The sequence below is a fragment of the Armigeres subalbatus genome, chromosome 1 (genome assembly GCF_024139115.2).
Source record: "Armigeres subalbatus isolate Guangzhou_Male chromosome 1, GZ_Asu_2, whole genome shotgun sequence".
In the NCBI taxonomy this organism is placed as follows: Eukaryota; Metazoa; Arthropoda; class Insecta; order Diptera; family Culicidae; genus Armigeres; species Armigeres subalbatus.
This window is the reverse complement of record NC_085139.1, coordinates 294,623,084-294,646,603: the sequence shown is the minus strand read 5'-3', so window position 1 is coordinate 294,646,603 and position 23,520 is coordinate 294,623,084. Positions and strand designations below refer to the sequence as shown.

General features: G+C 43.2%; 2 protein-coding genes across 7 annotated transcripts in view; one reads left to right on the top strand and one right to left on the bottom strand.

Annotated features, from left to right (window-relative positions):
- Positions 1-8,311: 8,311 nt before the first annotated feature.
- On the bottom strand, positions 8,312-10,256 carry LOC134215883 (GDP-fucose protein O-fucosyltransferase 2). Its single transcript, XM_062694977.1, has 2 exons — positions 10,044-10,256; positions 8,312-9,989 (listed from the first exon to the last, which is right to left on the bottom strand). Exons 1-2 carry the CDS (start codon positions 10,051-10,053, stop codon positions 8,617-8,619), a joined length of 1,383 nt encoding a protein of 460 aa, XP_062550961.1. The 5' UTR covers positions 10,054-10,256; the 3' UTR covers positions 8,312-8,616.
- Positions 10,257-19,491: 9,235 nt separating this feature from the next.
- Positions 19,492-23,520, top strand: part of LOC134207735 (membrane-associated progesterone receptor component 1-like) — a 77,609-nt gene continuing 73,580 nt past the window's right edge. For 2 of the 6 annotated variants that reach the window (XM_062683594.1, XM_062683592.1), the window contains exon 1: positions 19,492-19,682. The gene's annotated coding sequence lies outside the window, so the exon portion shown is untranslated. Of the gene's footprint in view, positions 19,683-20,044; positions 20,066-23,520 lie in introns of those variants that run through there. The other 4 variants (XM_062683593.1, XM_062683591.1, XM_062683595.1 and 1 more) reach the window with 3 other exon arrangements.

Here is a 23,520-nt window from a genome sequence, read left to right as displayed (position 1 = left end):
TCGCCAACCACGCAGTCTACAGAGGGTCCGCAAGTCATCTTCCACCTGATCGATCCACCTTGCCCGCTGCGCACCTCGCCTTCTTGTGCCCGTCGGATCGTTGTCGAGAACCATTTTCACCGGGTTACTGTCCGACATTCTGGCTACGTGCCCGGCCCACCGCAGTCGTCCGATTTTCTCGGTGTGAACGATGGATGGTTCTCCCAGCAGCTGATGCAACTCGTGGTTCATTCGCCTCCTCCACGTACCGTCCGCCATCTGCACCCCACCATAGATGGTACGCAGCACTTTCCTTTCGAAAACTCCAAGTGCGTGTTGGCCCTCCACGAGCATCGTCCAGGTCTCGTGTCCGTAGAGGACTACCGGTCTAATGAGCGTTTTGTAGATTGCCAGTTTGGTACGGCGGCGAACTCTATTCGATCGGAGCGTCTTGCAGAGTCCAAAGTACGTACGATTTCCAGCCACTATGCGTCTCCGAATTTCTCTGCTGGTATCATTTTCGGCAGTCACCAGTGAGCCCCAGTACACAAATTCTTCTACCAACTCGATTTCGTCACCATCGATGCAAACTCGCGGTGGGTGGCTCACATTGTCTTCTCTTGAACCTCTTCCTATCATGTACTTTGTCTTCGACGTGTTAATGACTAGTCCAATCCGCTTAGCTTCCCTCTTCAGTTTGATGTAGGCTTCCTCCATCTTCTCAAAGTTACGTGCCATAATATCTATGTCGTCGGCGAAGCCAAATAGCTGGACTGACTTATTGAAAACTGTACCACTCGTGCTAATCCCTGCTCTTCGTATTACCCCTTCCAAAGCGATGTTGAATAGCAGACACGAAAGACTATCACCTTGCCGTAACCCTCTGCGCGTTTCGAAGGGACTCGAGAATGCCCCTGAAACTCGAATTACGCACGTCACCCGATCCATCGTCGCTTTGATCAATCGTGTCAGTTTATCCGGAAATCCGTGTTCGTGCATTAGCTGCCATAGCTGGTCCCGATCGATTGTATCATATGCGGCTTTGAAGTCGATGAATAGATGATGTGTGGGCACGTTGTATTCGCGACATTTCTGCAATACTTGGCGAATGGCGAACACCTGGTCTGTGGTGGAGCGTTCGCCCATAAAACCCGCCTGGTACTGCCCCACGAACTCCCTTGCAATTGGTGCTAGTCGACGGCATAAAATTTGGGAGAGTACCTTGTAGGCAGCGTTCAGCAATGTGATTGCTCGGTAGTTGCTACAATTCAGCTTATCGCCCTTTTTGTAGATGGGACACACGACACCTTCCATCCACTCCTGCGGCAAAACTTCCTCCTCCCAAATCTTGGTAATGACCCAGTGCCTCACCACCTTGTTTAAATAGCTCTCCTGGCAGTTGGTTAATCTCAGGGGCTTTGTTGTTTTTAGCAGGACAATCTCCTCCAGGATTTCCTGGAGATCCGGAGCCGGTAGAATTATGTCCTGCGCGCGTTCTCCCAGGTCCATCACCATACCGCCATCTTCGTCTGCCACATCGCCATTCAGGTGTTCTTCGTAGTGCTGCCGCCACCTTTGGATCACCTCACGCTCGTTCGTAAGAAGGTTCCCGTTTATGTCCTTACACATATCAGGCTGTGGCACGTTGCCCTTACGTGAACGGTTTAACTTCTCATAGAACTTTCGTGTGTTATTATTGGCGCGGTACAGTTGCTCCGTCTCTTCACGATCTCGATCTTCCTGCTGGCGCTTTTTCCTCCGGAAAATCGAGTTTTGTCTGTTCCGCGCCCGTTTATATTGTGCCTCGTTCGACCTCGTGCGGTGTTGCAGCAATCTCGCCCATGCTGCATTCTTCTCTTCTACTAACTGCTCACATTCGCCGGGGTCTGGGTCATTTGGCATAAAGTAATTTGGCATAACGCCATTTGGCATAAGGTCATTTGGCATAAAGGCCATTTGGCATAATGGTCATTTGGCATAACGGACATTTAGCATAATTTTGAACTGTAAGAAAAGAGTGGGTCATTTGGGATAACGGACATTTGGCATAATTTCGAGCTGTGAAAGCGAAAGAGATATTTCATGTAATGTTTAGCGTAGATAAAGTAGGCCGGGGCTGTTTTCTGATAAATTTAGATTGATGGTAGACATTTCCGGGAGAACGAAATAACAAAACGGCAGAATTACTTCCGAGAGAGGGATCACATCCATCAATGACTTATTCCGGCCACATGCCTACTTTTAAAATAGGGATTACACCCACCATTGCTTCAATCCGAGCATGCGCCGTAAGACCGGATCAAATCCACCATTGCCTTAATGCGGGTAAGCGCCTAACTTTAGAAATTTAAGCAACACACTTGTCGTAGACGAGTTACTAAAATCAATCAAGTCACATATGAGTTATTGCAACCAAATCAATCTGAATTGTGCTTTTCGGGGAAGAGATCACATCTACCATTGATTTATTCCCGACAAGCGCCTACTTATAAAGAAGGGATCACATCCACCATTGCATTGCCACAATTCAGGCCACACACCTACTTTTAAAGAAGGGATTACATCCACCATTGCTTCAATCCGGACAAGCACCTTCTTTTAAAGAAGGAATCACGTCAACCATTGCCTCAATCCGGGCAAGCGTCTTCTTTTAAAGAAGGAATCACATCCACCATTGTCATAATCCGGGAAAGTGCCTACTTTTAAAGAAGGGATCACATCCTCCATTGCCATAATCCATGCAAGCGCCTACTTTTAAAGAAGGGATCGCATCCACCATGGCCTTAATCCGGGCATGCGCCTACTTTTAAAGAAGGGATCACTTCCACCATTGCCTTAATCCGGGCAAACGTCTTCTTTTAAAGAAGACATCACATCCACCATTGTCATAATCCGGACAAGCGCCTACTTTTAAAGAAGGAATCACGTCAACCATTGTCATAATCCGGACAAGTGCCTACTTTTAAAGAAGGAATCACATCCACCATTGTCATAATCCGGGAAAGTGCCTACTTTTAAAGAAGGGATCACTTCATCCATTGCCATAATCCATGCAAGCGCCTACCTTTAAAGAAGGGATCGGATCCACCATGATCTTAATCCAGGCAAGCGCCTAGTTTTAAAGAAGAGATCATATCCTCCATTGCCATAATCCGGGCAAGCACCTACTTTTAAAGAAGGGATCACATCCTTCATTGCCATAATCCGTCAACACGCCTTCTTTTAAAGAGGGGATTATATCCACCACTGCTCTAATCCGGGCATGCGCCTACTTTTGCATTGCATGACAAATGCATTCTTTCCACGAGAGGACAATGTCTTTTTAATATTGTTATCGACGGGTGTTATATTTACTATGCCGGGGTGTTTCCCGCACCACTTAGTCACCATTTAGCGAACGCAAAGAAAAATTATGCCAAATGTCCGTTATGCCAAAAGACCCTCACTTTTGACGTTGGTTACAATTATGCCAAATGTCCGTTATGCGAAAAGATCGTTATGCCAAATGGCCTTTATGCCACATGACCTTATGCCAAATGGCGTTATGCCAAATGACTTTATGCCAAATGGCCCGCTCCCCATTCGCCGTCATACCAGTCGTTTCTCTGATCCGGGGGCACCGTGCCAAGTAAAGCGGTTGCGGTGCTACCAATGGCAGATCGAATATCTCTCCAGCCATCTTCAAGAGACGCTGCGCGTATTCTTGGGCTAGTCTACCGTCTTGTAGCCGCCCAATGTTTAGCCGCGGCGTCCGACTTCAACGCGTGTTGTACACCGTCGAGAGTTTTGAGCGCAGGCATACTGCAACGAGGTAGTGGTCGGATTGAATATTCGCACTGCGGTAAGTGCGGACGTTCGTGATGTCGGAGACTACCATTCCGCGGGAGGCTGCGAAGTTTATGCATCGTTGGCCGTTGTCATTCGATACGGTGTGCAGACTATCCGGTCCGATGACCGGTTTATACATTTCCTCCCTTCCTACCTGTGCGTTCATGTCACCGATGACGATTTTGACGTCCCCCTCCCGGGCATCCATCGTATGTCTGCTCCAGCTGTGCGTAGAACGCTTCTTTCTCGTCGTCGGGTCTCCCTTCGTGTGGGCAGTGCACGTTGATGATGCTATAGTTGATGAAACGGCCTTTAATCCTCAGCTTGCACATCCTTGCGTTGATTGGCTGCCACCCAATCACGCGTTGGCGCATCTTACCCAGCACTATGAAGCCGGTTCCCAGCTCGTTGGTGGTGCCACAGGTTTGGTAGAAGGTAGCCGCTCGATGCCCGCTTTTCCACACTTTCTGTCCTGTCCAGCAAATCTCCTGCAGCGCCACGACGTCGAAGTTGCGGGGATGTAATTCATCGTAGATCATCCTGTCGCAACCTGCGAAACCTAGCGACTTGCAATTCCATGTTCCAAGCTTCCAATCGTGATCCTGTATTCGTCGCCTAGGTCTTTGCCGATTATATCGAGTCGCATTATCTCTTATATTGTTCGTAACGATTGGTTTTTCAGGCGGCTTATTGGGCCTGCGCAAACCTCCCGTCTCTTTGGAGGGCCGTCGTGTCAGGTTTGTTTTGTGTCCCACCTGACACCAGGACTCGGGCGTGTGCGCTTTGAGCGGCACACGGTCGCTTTGGTGGGGCCTACTTGCGGATACATGCAGCTTTTTATAGGAATTTAACAGGGCCCACTGTCAAACCCCACCACATCCTAGGCAAGCCCCACAACTCGCAGATGGCCTGGGGAGGGATCGTCTAGCCCTTGGACATAGTCCCTGCTGCCCGCCTGAATATGATCAAGCACAAATTACTGAAAAAATGAAGTCTGAAATAATCGTGTGAGTAATCCTAAAAAAATAAGGATAAGTCGGAAAGCTATGCACGAATCCGTGAAAAATTGAATTGAATTATCTTTATTTACGAGATTTTCTGCCCTAGGCCGGTTCATCTCATAACGTGAAAAAATTCTTATCGAGAATGCAACCAATAAAATAATGTTCCCAATAAAAATTACATCAAATCTACCGATTCCATATATACGGGGACTAGGGGTGTACGGAATTACACTTCAAAGTGTAAATATATGCTTGTATGTAGTTTTCGAATAAACAATACTGTTCAAGGACACTATTTTAAATAGGTAGAATATAAGGACAAAAGTAATAAATTAAATATATGAAATACACGAAGTAAACAAGCAATTCAAGAAATGAAAATGTAATAAACATTCTTCATATCTTGTATTGTATTGTTAAATATAATATGAAAAGTATATTAAATATGATTTCTATAACGAACATTTATTCTATAATGTGTTTAAGGTCACTCCAAGAATAACTGGGGAGACCGGCTAACAATCAGCTCATACACTGGGAAAATTGGTGTTTATTCCATCTTTATCATATCGGACACCGATGAATGAGGCTCATGCGGTGACATGGATTTGGTGATGTATCTGATCTATATTTATATTTTAAATTTATGGAGAAAAGGATGGACATATGACTTCTGTTCCTTGCGCAGGAACACCGGTCCCACCTGTCTCGTTTGGCATCCAAATTTCGCTAGGATTTCTCATATTTGCTTATCTAGTGTCAAAAAATCACACGTAAACATTAACATTATCATATCATTAATGCTGTCCAATGAGCAGCTCGAAGTAGCTCGAAGTTGTTCCTGTCACGCTCATACCCGTTTGTTGACAAAAAAGAACGAGCAGAACGGGAACAACTTCGAGCTACTTCGAGCTGCTCATTGGACAGCACTATTGTCATACATACATTACTCGAAGTATTTTGCCAGAGTATGAGGAGGTCACTCCTGACAGAATCCAAGTTTCAAAGTGCTCGCGTTTTCGAGGGCACACCACTCGATACGGAGGCGGCGGACAACTGTCAATTTTGTTGATTCAGCTTTGCTGCGTGAAAAAGTAAAAATGACAGTTGTGCGTTGCATGATATGATATGATATCAAATCAACTGTCATAAAGCCCAATAAAGTTGAATAGCGTGTGTACACGTGTTCCTACTTATACAAATATGGAAGGACTCATCATCAGCTCAGCACTCCTTTCATGTCAATAAACATGAAATGTAGGACTGGTTCCTAATATGTAGTAACTCAGTACTAAAGCCAGTTAATCGAAGAAATATCTATCAAATTAAAAAGAATGTCATGCAGTTTCACTTCCTAAGAGTAAAATCAGCAGTGATTCAAATCGTTCGGGGCTGTCAGTTTGAATATGAATCTGAAACATTGAATTTCCCAGCAGCTGTTCTAGATTCAGTTTTTATACCAGTCAACTGTCAAAGAAATAAAACTGGTATAACGCTCCGTTCTATTTTCTGCAGATTTGAACCACGATTGAATCACGAGATTCAAATATTTTTCAATTGTTTTGGTGTATGGATGCGTCATTTTATCTACGGATCAATCCACTTTGCAATTCCGACGCCTTTCTTGGCAGTAACATAATGATTTCAATTAATTGAAAATTTGAAAAACATGAATAGAACACTGCTGGGGAAACCAGCTAGTTTGTTCTATTTTGCTCCAGATGCAAACTAGAATAGTGGTCGAAAATTTAGAATCAAACTGAATCACTCCTGATTTCACCCTAAAACACTCATTTTGTTGATAATGATTGGTGTTATCGGTGGCTTATTGAGTCTGGGTATACTTATTGTCTCGCCTTGAGGCCGTCGTGACGGGTCTGTTAAACCCACCATGATTTGGGTAAGTGTGCTTCGAGCGGCAAACGATCGCTCTGGTAGGTCCTGCTGCTGATACATGCAGCTTTTACCAGAACCCTCTGTCAAGACCCCACCACATCCTAGGCAAATTCCACATCTCACAGTGGCTAAGGGAGGGGTTGTTGATACTCTTGGGCATATGCCTTGTCCTTATTTTTCTTCAGATTGAATTAAATAATGAAATGTCAAAAATGTAAATATAAATAAAACGTCGAAAATTTTACATTAGCTGTCTTTGATCATTAGCCTGGAAAATATTCATTGGAGGCGCTTTGAATTTTCCAGGATTATAAATTTTTCTTGCAATGCGTAATACTCTCCCAAATTTTATGCCGCCGACTAACACTAATTGCAAGAGAGTTCGTGGGGCAGTACCAGGCGGGATTTGTGGGCGAACGATCAGGTGTTCGCCGTATGTCGGGTATTGCAGAAATGTCGCGAATACAACGTGCCACACATAATTTATTCAACGATTTCGAAGCCGCATATGATACAATCGATCGGGAAAACACGAAAACGGATTTCCGGATAAACTGATACGGTTGATCAAGGCGACGATGGGTAGGAAGAAGTGCGTAGTTCGTGTTTCAGGGGCATTCTCGAGTCCCTTCGAAACACGTAGAGGGTTACGGCAAGGTGACGGTCTTTCGTGTCTGCTATTCAACATCGCTTTGGAGGGAGTAATACGAAGGGCAGGGATTGACACGAGTGGTACGATTTTCAGGAAGTCCGTCCAGTTATTAGGTTTCGTCGACGACATTGGTATTATGGCACTTAACTTTGAGAAGATTCTGACTGAAAAGCGGAGCTAAACGGATTGGACTAGTCATCAATACGTCGAAGATGAAGTGTATGAAAGGTAGAGGCTCAAGAGAGGACAACGTAAGCCACCCACCACGAGTTTGTATTGCTGGTGACGAAATCGAGGTGGTTGAAGAATTCGTGTACTTGGGCTCACTGGTGACCTCCGATAACGATACCAGCAGAGAAATTCTGAGACGCATCATGGCAGGAAATAGTACGTACTTTGGACTCCGCAAAACGCTTCGATCGAATAGAGTTTGCCGCCGTACCAAGCTATCTATAAAACACGTAGCCAGAATGTCGGATAGTAAATCGGTGAAAATGGTTCTCGACAACGATCCGACGGGAACGAAGAGGCGAGGTACAGCAGAGCGAGGAAGGTTGATCGATCAAGTGGAGGACGTTTTGCGGACCCTCCGCAGGCTGCGTGGTTGGCGACGTGCAGCCATGAACCAAACTGAATGGAAAACTTTGCACTTTCACAGGCCACTCCGGCCAAAGTCTGATAAAAATAAACAAAATTTATCATTTAATGATGTCTTACTGTCATAAAGTTTACTAAAGTTAAATAAAAGTTTACTAAAAGTTAAATCTAACTGTCATAAAGTTTACTATTTTTAACATATTGGTTTTCGAAAACTCACCTCACTCAAACCATTAGTAGACGGTCATCGTTCGCTTTAATATTTAAATAAATTGCATTTCTAATGTTTGAAACCTGTGTAGAGAAGAAAAGACGTCGAAAGAGGTCTTCGGACATTTCACTCGATTAAAAAACCTTTGGTCGCTGGGAAAATTGTAGTTTTTAGTAGGTACATTTTGATAATTTTTGAGTATTACAAGTATTCTTACCAGAGTAGATCTACAGTCTTAAAATGAGGACAGCGGATTCTTATCTAAGTAGTTGATCCTTTTTCGGCGTTTTTTATAATATTGCTAATTTCTATGTATCTAAATGGCATCACAATTTTTAATCTTAGTTTAGTACAGCTTTGATTTTCACTCTTCAAAGGAAATTACTTTTCTGCAGGAAACTTACGTTCAATTCAAAAATTGATGGAACTATAGTCCGGTACGCTTAATATCACGCATATTGAATCGGCCAAATTGCATTCTTCTCGCAGTTTCCAACCTCCTCTTCTTTACAAAAAGTATTGAACGTCAGGTCCTTGGGAAAGCCCAAAATTTCTCTCTCCTCATAGATTCTATAAGTGAAAGTAGATTCGTACGTCCCCATGAAGAATCTCGCATGTGAGCAAATTATTTGGTCAATGATGGCCACTCCGCCATCCTTCAGTCTAGCCATTTCTTCTCTGCCCTCCGGGCTATAACGAACGACCTTGAATCGTTTCAAATAGTTTTTCAGATCGTGATACTCCGACTTGGAGCAATCCGACGCTACAAACACTTTCCGCAAACCCAGTTCGAGCAATTTGCGTTTGATCTGCATGGCAGCGGAGTGCAACGTTGGAGTGGTCTTCTCCCTTCCATACAGGAAATCTGCGCGTCTCATATGAGCGCACAGATAATCGCCTCCCTTCGACTTCCGATAGGGTCCCTCATCGGTCCAACGTTCCGGCCGTTGAACCCGGTCCCAATGATTGGTCGAATTGAAATAATCCAATCGGAACTTATCCGCTATCCTAACCAGGTCCCTGTTGAACCTCATCGACCTTCGGGCCTCCCAATAGTCCACATTGCCCCAGTAGTCGTGCAAAATAGTTTCCGCCCGCGCTAAGAAAATAACCCGCAAACCATCGTGTCTCTTCGGTTTCAGTTTCTCAAACATGGAATGGAGCAGCCAGGCCGAACCTTGGAATTTCACACATATCCTTTCATCTATGGTGATGTTCGTGTAGCCCATAACTGCGGACGTACCGAGCATATTCGGGTCCGTTTCCTTTTTACACACCGTCTGCTCGAACTTATCCACGAATACTCCATTCTCGAACATATCGTCGAAGTGGCTCAGACGGTAATACTCATCGAGCACCACCGTATTCCCACCGGTTGCTTTGGACAGCTTCCTAAACTCATCGAAAAACTCCCACGTCTCGAGGACATCGGCATAGGTTCGCATCGATTCCAGATCGAAGAAGTGACCCCACGGTAGGTGCATCTGGTTCAGATAGCTGGAGCGCCAGTGGAACAACTCGGACCACGGTGGCAGGACCAGGCGACTCCGTTCGTAACCGGGTTGTTTTTGCAACGCTTTTAGGAACACCGCCAAGCGAATGTACACGTCCCTACGAAGGTTGAATCCTTCGGACGGGTTTACGTCGTACAGGATGTAGATGTTAGTTGGTGACGGGGGCTCGTTAACATTCGTCTTCAGCGAATGGTAACACCTGTGGATGCCGAGGAAGAAATCGTACCAGCTGCACACTTGTTGGAGCCCTGGAACGGAAGCTGTGGTTGCCGGAGCAAAAACGTAGAACAGGGCCACGAGCCACCACCCTTGAAAAATGCGTGGGTAAGAAAAGGAATTTACAAATGGAATTCAAAACTTACTTGGAATCATGTTGGAGTATGTAAATCACATAGAATTTTTAATCACAGTTTGGCACCAGAATATCGATTTTTCTTTCTACAACTAGCCGGTGAATGCAGCACGAAGCTACGCAAGCAGCCTGTCCTGTAATGTTTATGTAGTTCGATAAGACGGGCCGAGGGCGAGTAGATTGGTGATGATAACATCCAGCGAGGTCAACGTCGCGACGCTGTAGCGAACCGTCAAAGTGGGTGGCGTTATTATAGAAACCGGTAGCGGTTCACCCGTGTGACATGCGTTACAGTTTGATTTTTCGCAGCGCTATCTGGTGGAAATTGTTAGCAACGATAAAATGATTGCCCAGGGATGTCAACTATAGTATACTTAATATAGTGTACTTAGACGATCCCCACCAGTGCGTAAATAAAGCCAAAATAGCAACCTCTATCATGACGCGAACTCGCACCGGTCGTTGGTAAACGGGTTTGGGAAATGTAAACGCAACCTTCGGTGAATAGCGAGTTGGCAAATTTGGCGACCCGCTCCAACCGTTGCCAAACCATCACACGGAAATAAAGAGTAACGCATAAATAAAAAATGTGCCGCCTTCTGAAAAACTCTTCGGTTATTCATCATCAAAACCATTGTGATGGAGGTCAGTTTAGTTTGGATTTCAACTGATTGGCGGCGCTAGTGCATATGAAATAACCTGATAGGTTAGTTACTCGAAATCTGGAATTTTTAGAATATTGGCGTCTTCTACAAAGTTATTCGGGAGGTCAAAACCATCATGACGAAAACAAGTTTAATTTGAAATACAACCGCTTGGCGGCGCTAGTGAATTGGAAATAACCTAAAAGGTTAGATATGTCGATAGTTGAAATCTTAAGAATATTGCCGTCTTCTGCAAAGTTGTTCGGATGATTAAAACCAAGATTAAAACCATCATGACGAGCAAGTTTAGTTAATAATACAAACGCTTGGCGGCACTAGTGTATTGGAAATAACCCGATAGGTCAGGTATCTCAAAATATGTAATTTTTAGAATACTGCCGCCTTCTACAAAGTTGTTCGGGTGGTCAAAACCATTATGCTAGGTTAGATATTTCGAAAACTGAATTTTTTAGAATATTGCCGTATTCCACAAAGTTGTTCGGGTGGTGAAAACCGTCATGATGCAAGCAAGTTTAGTTTTAAACACAATCGCTTAGCGGCGCTAGTGTATAAGAAATAAACTGATAGGTTAAATATCTCAAATCTGGAATTTTCAGAATATTGCCGTATTCTACAAAGTTATGGCCCATCCACAATGGTGAGCGCAGCGGCAGGTTTTGACAGAAAATACATGGGTTAACTGTCAAAACGCGCCGCTGCGCTCATCATTGTGGGAGCCCCTTTACTTGCCATAAGACGAGTTCGTACAATTCCATTTAATTCCACTACTTGGTTGTACCTTTGACATATACTTATTTCGACTTCTACAGTAAGGCCATCTTCAGTGCCTCGTACTTGACTCGATTCGACTCAACTCGAGCGCCAACGACTATTGCGGTTTCAAACAAAACTTCTGGTTTGACTCTGGGTGCTGCGGATAGAACCGCTTTTCTGCGCTCAAGCGAGTAGAGGGATATTTTGAAATCACTCCCATAAACAAAATTATTTTGCAGTTACTCGGCTGTCAAACATTTCCCGCTCTTCGAATTTCTCTTTCCACGCTAAATGAGGGCGCACAAATGCGCTAGACTCTACATGACTTAACGATTGTTTACATACATTCATGCTACAATCAGCTGCTGAATCTCAAGAAATTTCGTAACGAGTGCTTTTTAGTTGCATTCCTACTTATTTTCCACTCGAAATATAATGTGAGAATATTTGTTACAAAGGATACAAAACTCAAAAAAAGTTAATTTTTATTTTTTCACCAAATAATAACAATACTTCTCAATATTAGATCAGAAACGAACATAACCACAATCTTCAATGTTTGGCTCCGGCACAATAGCAAATTTTGGCTTCAGTTTGACAACCAAATCGATTCTATCCGCACCACCCAGGTTTGACTACCCTTTTAAATCTTACATAATAACCAACCTAACAGATAATTCGGATAACTTTGTAGAAGATGGCCACTTTTCAACTCTTACGGATTCAGAAATATTTAACCTAACAGGTAATTTCTCATACACTAGCGCCGCTATGCGTATGAATTCCAAACTAAACTAGTCATAAATGTTATGGATACCCGAACAACTTTGTAGGAGACAAAATCTTTCTAAGTTTTATAGATCTCGAGATATCCACCTCACTAAATTATTGCATATAAGCTAGCGCCACCTAGCAGATGTGTGTCTAGCTAATCTGATAATCACAAAATGCATTACGCACATATTTATATCACCGACGAACCGACGTGTCACTAGCGCTCTCTGATTGTCCCACACTTTTTAACGGCCATTCGCTTTTGCGGGCGATCGCTCCTGTCAAATGAGCTAAGACACAACTCCGCTGCAATGTTAATACACGCAGGTTGGTGGCTGAGCTACGAAAACTTCGCGAGCCATTATGGTGGTGGCACTAGTGTTCGATGATTTTTCATCATGGCGTCGTGGGCAGCAAATTTGAATTATTTTCCATGGGGTGACACGTCGGTTCGTCGGTGTTTATATTACAAAAGTTGGAGCGCGTTCTGAAAGATTTCAAAATAAATAATATTTTTTTCCTGATTTTATTTATTTCCGTGTTTGCCTCAATAGCAACCGGATATTCACCACCGGTTCGAAGCATGATTGCATTTCAACAACCTTGATAGAAACAACCGGTGCGAGAACAAGTGCATAAATAAAATATGAATGCATTTCGTTCCTATACTAGACACTCATTTGGATACACATCGGTGGGGATCGTCTTAATATTATAATATTATAATATCCAGCTTTCCACGCTACCCGAATAAAAAATACAGTAGAATAACAGTACAATTTATTGTAACACTACTATTAATAACATTGAATTGGCGATAGATTATATTGTAAATGGAACCATAAAAATACATTTGAATGCATTGTTATGAACCATTTATTCAAATGTAAATGAAGTTTTCGCAATAGAATGTACGGGTTGTTAAGTATCGTAACTATACAAAATCTGAGTTTTTTCCATACATTTTTTTCGTCACACAATAGAGTGTATGGTTAATATATTGTTGAAATATCCGAACAAATCTGTTCAAAATACAATGGATTGTATTGTATTTGTATAGTAAAACAATGTTTAAAAATCAATCGGTCACTGTACTTTTTGACACTAGCTGGAGGAAAGCTCAGTGGCGTTCCTGGGTGAGGGGAAGGGAAAAAAGGCCTTTCCACCGATGAGTTTTCCTCCAGCTAGTGTCAAAACGTACAGTAACCGATTGATTTTTACACATCGACAAGCCGCCATTACGGTGCGTGGAAAGCTGGATTAATATTGCGAAACATGGTCCTGTGATGTATTTTTATTAAAAAGAAAAGTTTTTCGACGTAGAGGAAAACGAAGGTGGTATTGCTGAAGCCCATAATCCACTTTTTGTCATAATGACAAATATTTGTTAAGTTCACCCAGACGTCTGTCAAACTGATTAGATATTCAAATGAATATCACGCAGACTTGACAAATATTTGTCATGAGCATGAGCATGGTTGACCGCCCACGGTTACTACTCCGTTATTGCCAGGTCAGCTGTAAATACACAGAGAACCAACATATGAAGTGTGGGACTATAACATCATCTTCAATGTGTAAGAATTTATGACCTCAAAATAAGCAACAGCAACGGCGGCCGTGCCTTAAGGTAGGTCAATTCAAGAATGGATAGGAAAATGTGGACATGATTCTCGCTTTAGAAATCACGGTCGAAATTGAATTTAATAAACTTATTTAATCTCAGCACATTGAAAAAAAAACACTAAGCTTGGGGCGCATCGCGATGTTGCTTCGTCGGGCCGTTTCTAAATTTTCTCTTTCGTCCCTCTAGCTTCCTGTTCAAACGCATACACACATTGCGTTCGCGTTGGATGATTCAACTGTGGCGTACATGGATAAGTAATTCCGTACGGAACATCCTGCCCCCGGTTGAAGCGTCACGGTTCAAAAAATTATTGATGATCAGATTGGCCTTGGTTTTCTTCAATTGGTAAAACAGATAATTTCGCAATGGATTGGGATTGGGACCAAACTGTCGGTACCAGGATAGACTTTGGTGATACGACCGAGCTTCCAGTGCAGTGGAGGTCGGTTTTTGTCCTGCAGAAGCACGATCATCCCAGGTTGAAGTTCGATGCGGTGTTCCAGTTTTTCTTCCTAGGTTGCAGGCTGCACAAGTTATCGCGAGACCAAGCCCTCCAGAATTGTTCTCGAAGTAGCTGCAGATGTTGGCAGCGGCTGAGCCGGCCGATATTGATGTCCTCATAAGTTGCTTCGGGTAAGGCAGTTATTGGGCGACCAATCAAAAAGTGTGCTGAAGAAATCACTTCTGAATCAGCTGGGTCTCCGGATATAGCGAAAAGTGGTCTCGAGTTGAGAGCGGGCTCAATATCGCACAATATTGTTACCATTTTTTTTTCGAAATTTATTTAACGTTTTATTTCCTATTACTCGTTTCAGGTGTGTCTTGGTACTCTTTACGGCGGCCTCCCACAGGCCACCGAACTTGGGAGAGTCTGGCAGAATGAAGTGCCACTCAATTTCTTTCAAGTGGCAAAACTTTACGATCTTATACATGGTGAAGCTCATTCTTAGCACCATGAAAATTTGTCGCATTATCAGAATGAATTTGCGAAACAATTCCCCTACGGCTCACGAAGCGTTGCAAGGCGACGAGAAATGCGTCGGTTGTCAGATCGGACACCAACTCTAAGTGTATGGCCTTCGTTGCCATACAAACGAAAACCGTGATGTATGCTTTGACCACCTTTTGACGATGTGTTCCTTGCTTCACAAGCGTCGGTCCGGCATAGTTTACACCAGTAATGATAAAGACGGGGGACGGTGTAACTCGTTGTTTTGGAAGATTGCCCATGAGATCGCTGAGAAACGTCTGTTGGATTCGATCGAAAGCATTTCACGTATAACCTAGTCACCTGTCGAATGGTTGATCGAGCGCGTAGCAACCAAAACTGTTGTCTGATTGCAGAAAGAAGCCCAGCCAGACCAACGTGCAAAAGTTTGTGGTGCATTTCTCGGATCAGGCGATGTGTGAGTGGATTTGCATTCGGAAGAATCAGCTGGTGCTTCGATTCGTCGGATAAGTTGGAATGCTTGAGTCGTCCACCGACCCTTAGCACACCATCATCGGTGTAGATCGGATTGAGATTTCCGATGTGTTTGCAAAGCGTTTTAGTTTTCACTCGCTGGATTTCGTCGCGTAGGTCGATGTGCCGAACCACGCGTACGATGACCATCGTCGACAGTCGAAGTTCTTGCACGATTAGATGTCTTCTGGTGATGCGCTCCTTTTTATGCTTGCGCGCGTTGTTCGAGAATCGCAATACCCATGTGATTATTCGTTGCAGTCGTCGAAAAGAACTGCAGGTTTTAAATATGTTCAGCTGCTCTTCGATGAGCCCCGGCATTGCTGCTACATTGGCCTTCAGTTCCTATAGATCCTCGTCGAGCACATTATTCACCTCAAGACTAGTAACCGGTGAGTTAATATACTTGACACCAGTCTAGAACAGTTCGCTAACCATAAGCTCGCATGGAAGTATTCCACGAGATACAATGTCCGCTGGGTTGTGTTAGGAACGAACATAATTCCAAAGAAGTCCATCGGAGTTGGCTTGAATCTCGCTTACATGATTATATACGAATGTTTGTAGCTGATAAGGATGCTTTTTCAGCCACGCCAAAACTATTTCGCTGTCGGAATATAAAGCCCTCAGTCCACTGTTTGTCATAATGACAAATATTTGTCAAGTTGATCCGGACATCTACCAAACCGATTAGAAATCGACATGGATATCAAATATTTGTCATTATGACAAACAGTGTACTGATAGCCTAAAGCCCCAAACGCAATACAACGGAACGGCGACGGAAACGGCAAATTTGACAGAAAATATATGGGCTAACTGTCAAATTTTCCGTTTCCGTCGCCGTTCCGTTGTATTGCGTTTGGGGCTTAACACTACCTTTTATATGTTGATGCTGAGGGCTGGCAGCTCCTTGCAAACCAGACGAAAGAGTAATAATGATGCACACAACACCTTGCGTGGAATCGTAAGTGCTCGGAGTGGTGCTACCTTCGATTTGCTGATTAGCAGTCTAGATTTGACGGTTCCATCATCCATTATGCTTTGGATGTAAACGCAGGCTCCGTATGCTGCATTGGACGCATCTGCAAATCTGTGAAGCTCGTAACAAACAGCACCACGAAAGGTTACTTGGCGGGGGATTTTTACCTGCATCAGTTGAGGGAGCGCGGTCTTGAGATTGTTCCATTCCATTTGTGTTTGGTCGTCAACGGGTTCGTTCCAATCCAGTTTACATTGCCATAAGCATTGTACCAGTAGCTTTGCTAGAAGGATGGAAGTTGCGAATAATCCTAGCGGATCGTAGTGTTTCGCTACCTCGGAGTAGATTATATAAGATTATAAGATGATAAGACGTCGTCAACATAACAGAAATAACGAAATAAGCCCTTTTTCAGCTATCAATGTTTGTTGGGTGCCGCTCAATGCTAAAATCACTGTGTGTGGCCAAGTGGCGGTAGTGCGCATACGTCAAACACAAGCAAAATCGATGGAAGCGCAATCAGTGGCCGATTGACCACCTACACAAAGTTTAATCAGCCGTTAAAAAGGTGAACGATGTAACATGTGTTGAGTGTGACGTCTGTTTCTCTTTGCCGCAATGTTAGATGCTCAGATGCTCACTGAAAAGAAATTTAAAATTTATTTATAGTATACTCCATTGCGCACTGACGTCACGCACGACGTCACGCATGATAGGAACTGGTCCTGTTGTTTACAGACGATTACATTTTCAATTTTTAAATACTTCGACTATTGACTACTTTTAAATACTACATAGACTTAAAGGCAAAATTTTCCAAACGACTTATCTGCTTTTGTAAACAAAGATTCAAACGACGATTTGACGAATCTGATAGCCCTCCCACGCAAAACAACACCGTCAATAGGTAGATGAGGGATTCCGCTACCTGTTGATGGTGTTGGTTTGCGTGGGAGAGCTATCAGTTTCGTTAAATCGTCATTTGAATCTTTGTTTACAAAAGCAGATAAGTCGTTTTGAAAATTTTGTCTTGACTTATCGATAACTACCTGTATTTAAAAGCGGAATGTACGGAACGTCTACAACATTGTGAAATATGCAGTTTTAACATTGACGAATACATAGACGGAGTGGTGGCCATTTTTTCGGGCACCACTTTATACCCCTGGGGAGTGACGGATTACAATTATTACAATCACTCGACCATTGAGAAGCCCCTCAATTCAAATCACGTCAGTTTGACAACAGTTGTCATTTCCATTTTTGTTTACCTCCTGTTTCTGATTCAAAAATCAATTCGGCATCAACATTTCAAAAGGGCGGAACTGACAATTGTAAACAAATCTAGTTTTCATTGTAATTAGATATAAAACATCAAAATTAATAATCTAAATCAATATGTTTCAAAAAAATATCTAATACTATATCCGCACTACGATTGAATAACATGTTATTCGCGCTTTGGTGTTATTCGGTATTCGTCAATGGTTTTAATTTGGATCAAAAAAATTCTAAGTCCGAAACGTAAACAACAGGACCAGTACCTGTCAAACTTGTGAGGTTAGGTTAGGCCGCGCAATATTTTACCGAATAACTGTAAAATCTTACCGAAGTTTCGGTTCTGAAAATGTCAATAGCAAAATACCTGTCAGAAAATCACCAAAAGATCAGCAAATGTACAAATGTACCGAAATTTGTAACGACAATTACCGGACGAACCGTAAAGAAAATCTTAATTACCGAGATTTCGGTAGTCGTCTTGACACTACCACGCCATCCACGCCAGAAGCTTCTTGAGCTGCAAGAAAAAAAGTTTTCTCTTTTTGCTGTGCTGAAAACGGTTCTTCATTGTATACGCTTTTGTCAATCAAGGTATTTTAAGATCTTTCGTGTTTGATTTAAGCATAATTTGTTTCTGTTTTTGCAGGTAGAACATATTTGCCATCAGTATCGCGAGATTCGAGTTCCTGCATGTAATCGAACATTGCTGGAAAATGTCTGCCTAAAGGCCCCCGAGCAATACAGCGGAATGGCGACGGAAACAGCAGATTGCGTTTGGAGCTTAATGGTTCGGATGTTTTTCTTGCGATTTATAAGTGCCTCCCCAGCCTCGAAGTATTCTAACGAAAACTTGCAACTAGGCTAGGCTCTTCGATTTTTATGTGATCCGTTTGTGGAAATAAATGTTATTTATATTCAACTCTGATTTGTTTTTTGTTTTTATCTCGAACAAAATATCAAACTAAAACAGAAATGAACCAAATATTCATCATTACTGACCATTTCGGTAATGGTTGAAAATTTACCGAAGTGCTCGGTAATTTTGACATTTTATGGGATGAACCAGTTTACCGATCGTTCGGTTGTTTCGTTATTTACCGAACAGGTTACCGAACGTTCAGCTGTTGAGAATTCGGTAAACGTACTACCGAAGTCGGTAATTTATTCTAAGTGTGATGGGACTGAATGTAAACATCGAAACATCAGCTGGTTCAAATAAAAAAGTGTTCAAATTAAAAACGGTCATATTACCGGGGGTCCACGGTATAAGAAATCATACACCCAAAAAAATCAGCACGTTGTTTCCACCTGAAAAAGTACGTAGATTTTTTCCACCTGAAATTCACGTAGCTTTTACCTGATTTTTCGATAGAATTTTCATTCTACGTGAAAATCAGGTAAGGTTCACCTGAGTTTTGGATAGAATTCACCGGACACGTAAGTTTCACCTGAATTTTCTGAAGCTTTTGCAATTACGTGTGCACGTAAAATGTATACCTGAAAATTCAGGTGGAAACAACGTTTAGATTATTTTTGTTACACAGTTTGCACCATTTAAACTTGAGTGATAAATTATTTTAGAGCGTCTTAGGGGAAATGCTACATGGTTAAAAGACTATTATTCTTCCATTTACTTCCACTATTCAGTGAATAGTGGAAAAACTTAAACTTGAGGTTTTTTTTCGTTCCGGGCGACATTGTTGCATCCGAGCTGCATTGCGAATTTGCATCCGAGTGCCCCTCAACTAACCTGGCATGAGTAACGTTCGTAACGTATATCGTTTGACGTTTGAAAAAGCGTCATCGGAAACCCTCACACGCACCGCCATCAAAAATGAACCGGTTGATTGTTCCCCGCCTCCCACTCCCGCGCGGAGACTTGTTGACCGTTATTCATGTCAGGCAGACGCCCATAACCAAAACAGTGAGAACCGATTCGCGAGCTCGCGCTGTGTTTCCGTCAGTCATTGAAGCCTTCGCCCAAGTCGCGTCGCAGTTCGTCAGTCAGTTCAGTTCAGTTTCAGTCGCATTTCCAAGACGTCAAACGAGTCGAAAGGTCGCATCTCTGCCATAGTGGTAAAGTTTTTATTCGCGTGTAAATTGTGGTAAAAATATCTAATTTTATTCATGTGATTGCGATCAGTGGTCTCACGGAGTCGATTGTGGGTCGCGACCGTCAAGTTTGGTGTGGTTCCAGTGGGATTATTTCCGTTTTTTCGCGTTCCAGATGGTGACGGAATTCTTTGGATTTTCTGTGGTTTCTGCTGTTTGTGCAGGCGTAGCGGAAAAGTGTTCGGCGCTGTGAAGAGGCAAAAAGAGCCAGTGGGCGAGTGCATGTTTTTGTTGTGCAGTGTGAAGTGAGGTCTATTTTCGCTGCCGGATATTAGTCTCGTAGGGAACCTACCGCAGCGTGCGAATTTAACACCCGAGTGCATGCACTCGGAACCCCCGGAACAGAATACCAAATACGATGTGTGCAGCAGCAGTAGTGCGTGAATCAAAAACGCAGGGCTGGTAGCGGAGCATTTCATTTTTGAATTTGTGCTTTGATTTACATAACATTATCTGAAATTACATTCAAATTTTCGTTTAAGTTTTAACAAGCTTGGTTTGAGTGGAACTGAGTTACCTAGAAAGTCAAGTAGGATACTGAAATATGTATCTCAGAGTCAGAGCTGAAAGTTGTAAAATTGGTCATATCTATCGAAATTGAAATCGTGATTAGATGATCCTATCGATCATTTAGAGCAACTTTTGTGTGGGAGGTTTTTCGAAGTGTGAATTCAATTGCTGTTCATTGCTGTTTATACATTGTATGCAAAAATTTGATTAGACCAATTACATACACATGTCTTCAGAATAATAGCAGCGGATGCAGTTTTTCTTCCAAATGCCCTACATTAATATTGATATCATATCAATGATATGCTGTGATTTTGTTTCCCAATAACCAATGTAAGCTGTTGGCTGGAGAAGACCTAAGTCGGAATATGAAGGTAGCTATGATGCTTCGAAGTCTCCCGGAATCATTCTCACCCTTGACTATAGCAGCTAACTCTGGATCTAGTTGAATCTAAGGTGGTCGATAAAGTAGCGAACGTTGCTCGGGCGGTACACTGGGATCTGTTCTGAAGTCGCATGCCAAGCAAATAAAGTTATTGTGTCATTATTGCCTATGCTCGACTCAGAACTGAACTTCCGTGAACATTTTAATTACGTAATTAGTAAGGCGAATAGAAATCTTGGATTCATTTTCCGAATTTCTTCAGAATTCCGCGACCCATACTGCCTACGCTCATTGTACTTCAGTCTAGTTCGATCGGTTTTAGAAACAGCTGCCGTGGTTTGGAGTCCTTGCCATCAAGTTTGGATCAACAGGATTGAAAGAGTTCAGTCCAAATTTATAAGATACACTCTGCGATCACTGCCGTGGCGTAACCCCAACGACTTACCACGACTTACCATCCTACGAAAGCCGATGCCGATTATTAGGAAAGGACACTCTCCAGGAGCGAAGAAACAACATGAGGACCATCTTTGTTAGGTTAGATTGATGCTCCCTGGATTATGGCGCAAATTAATTTGAACGTTAGTCCTCGGCCTCTCAAACAACCTTACACTACAGCAACATCGAACTGATTATGCGCAACATGAGCCCATTAGAGCCATGTACAGGCTTTTCAATTTATGTTATGATAACTTTGACTTCATTGTTAGTTCCAGTGGCTTTTGTAACCGTGTATAAAATTCTCATGTGTTTAGTTTATAGTATTTTATTCATGTAGACAATCAAGATGGATGTAAATTTGATGATAATATTGATAATAAAGAGGAGGAGTAAAAACAAAGGAGTACAAACATTACCCACACCTTCTTTATGGACGACTTGAAGTTGTTTGTGGAATCTGTGGAGAAGCTGCACCAATTTCTGCGGCTTGTAACGGTATTCAGCAAAGACATCCGGATGGAGTTTGGTATCGATAAATGTCGATCCATTCATCTACACTGGGGTCACCTGGAGGATGCCGACAGTTTCCGCGTCAACGAACAGGAGGAGATTCGAAACATGGTTGAAGGCGAAATGTACAAGTTCCTAGGTTTCCTGCAACTGAAAGGAATTCGCCATACGACGATCAAGAAAGAGCTACAGGAAAAGCTCTTGCATCATGCCAATGGTATTTTGAAGAGCCTCTTGTCGGCCGGAAACAAGGTGAAGGCGATAAACACGTTTGCTGTGCTCTTGTTGACATACAGTTTCGGGGTGGTGAAGTGGACCAAGACTGACTTGGAGGCGTTAGAACGAGCAGTACGAGTGGCGTTCACTAAGCATCGCATGCGCCATGCAAAATCGTCCATTGAGAGAGTCACCCTGCCACGTACAGTAGGAGGAAGAGGCGTCACCGATATACAAACACTATGTGTTTCCCAGATCCAGCAGTTGCAAAGATACTTCGTGGAAAGCCATAAACCGCCACGAAATCTATCGCGCTGTGTGTGAAGCTGACCACGGATTCAGTGCCCTGCATCTGGCGCAGGAGGACTATCAGCTGAATTGCGACATCAAATCTGTCGACGAGATGATCGCATCGTGGAAGCAGAAGGAGTTGCATGGGACGCACCCCCATCAACTGGAGCTGGAATATATCGACAAATATATTGCACGAAAACGTGGAGGGCCGCTACAGGAAGTGCAATTCAGTAGGAGAGACGATCATATCGTGTCCGGGTGTTCAGCCTTAGCTGATTCAGCCTATCTCGGTCGCCATAACGAAGTAGCCAAGATTGTGCACCAACAGTTTGCTTTAAAGCACAACTTGGTTAACCAGTTTGTCGCCTACTACAAATATGTGCCTGTCCCGGATGTCCTCATTCGTGCCAATCGGCCCGATATTGTGGTCTACGACAAACGGATGAAGCGGGTAACCCTCATCGACATTGCTGTACCGCTAGACCATAATGTCCAAACAACATTCTCCAACAAGATAACGAAGTACCACGACTTGGCGGAGGAGTTGAAGCAGATGTGGCACCTGGAGAACGTGCGTATAATTCCGGTTGTTATGTCAGCAACTGGAATCGTCCCGAAATCTCTTCTGAGATCCTTAGGAGAGCTGGAACTATCTCATAACCTCCATAGCATCCAAAAGACAGTGGTTCTTGGAACCTGAACTACCATAACTAATACAACCGGTGCAAACGTTTATTATAGGATTTTAAGTCAACCGGCGAATGAGATCCACAGAGCCTAATCCCCTTTGGCATTCAAATTGCCCGGGGTAGGTAAAAATTCCCAGCACGCTTGCTGAGGAAGTGCCAAAACTCTATAATAATAATAATAATATTGCCAAAAACCGGGACACAAGAAGAATTGAAGCCATCAGAATGCCAAAGTGAAAAGCGAAGTCAGCCAAAACTGCGAGCAGCTCGTTAAGAAAGCAAGGAATATTCGTTCGTAACAAAGACAACTGCGACGCCGTCGAAAGCGTGGATTCCGGCACTACGTCGCATATGTGTGCGAATCGAACAAATTTCGTGGAGCTAGATGAGAGCAGCAAACAGGAAGTGATTTTGGCCGATAGGGTACTGTGGCGAAAGTGGGAAGAATTGGTTCGTGTTAAATGACTGTGATATTACCGGAAGGCACATCATCAAAAGTAACCCTTAAAGAAGTGCTGCTGATACCAAAATTCGAGTCGAACCGCGGTCGCGGGAGCTACAATCTCCGAGGGACAGTACAGTCTGAAAGTAGCCCTGGAGGTGCTGGCCGCGAAACATAACCCGAATTGTCAGCACATGTGGCATCGTGTATTGTGACATCGCAATCGTTTGTGAGCTCGTATCCAAGAATATGGTAACTGGACTGGAGATGAAAGATTGTGGCTGCCATGTGAACTGTGAATGCTGTCTTGAAGGTAAGCTGACACGTCTTCCGTTTCCCAAAAA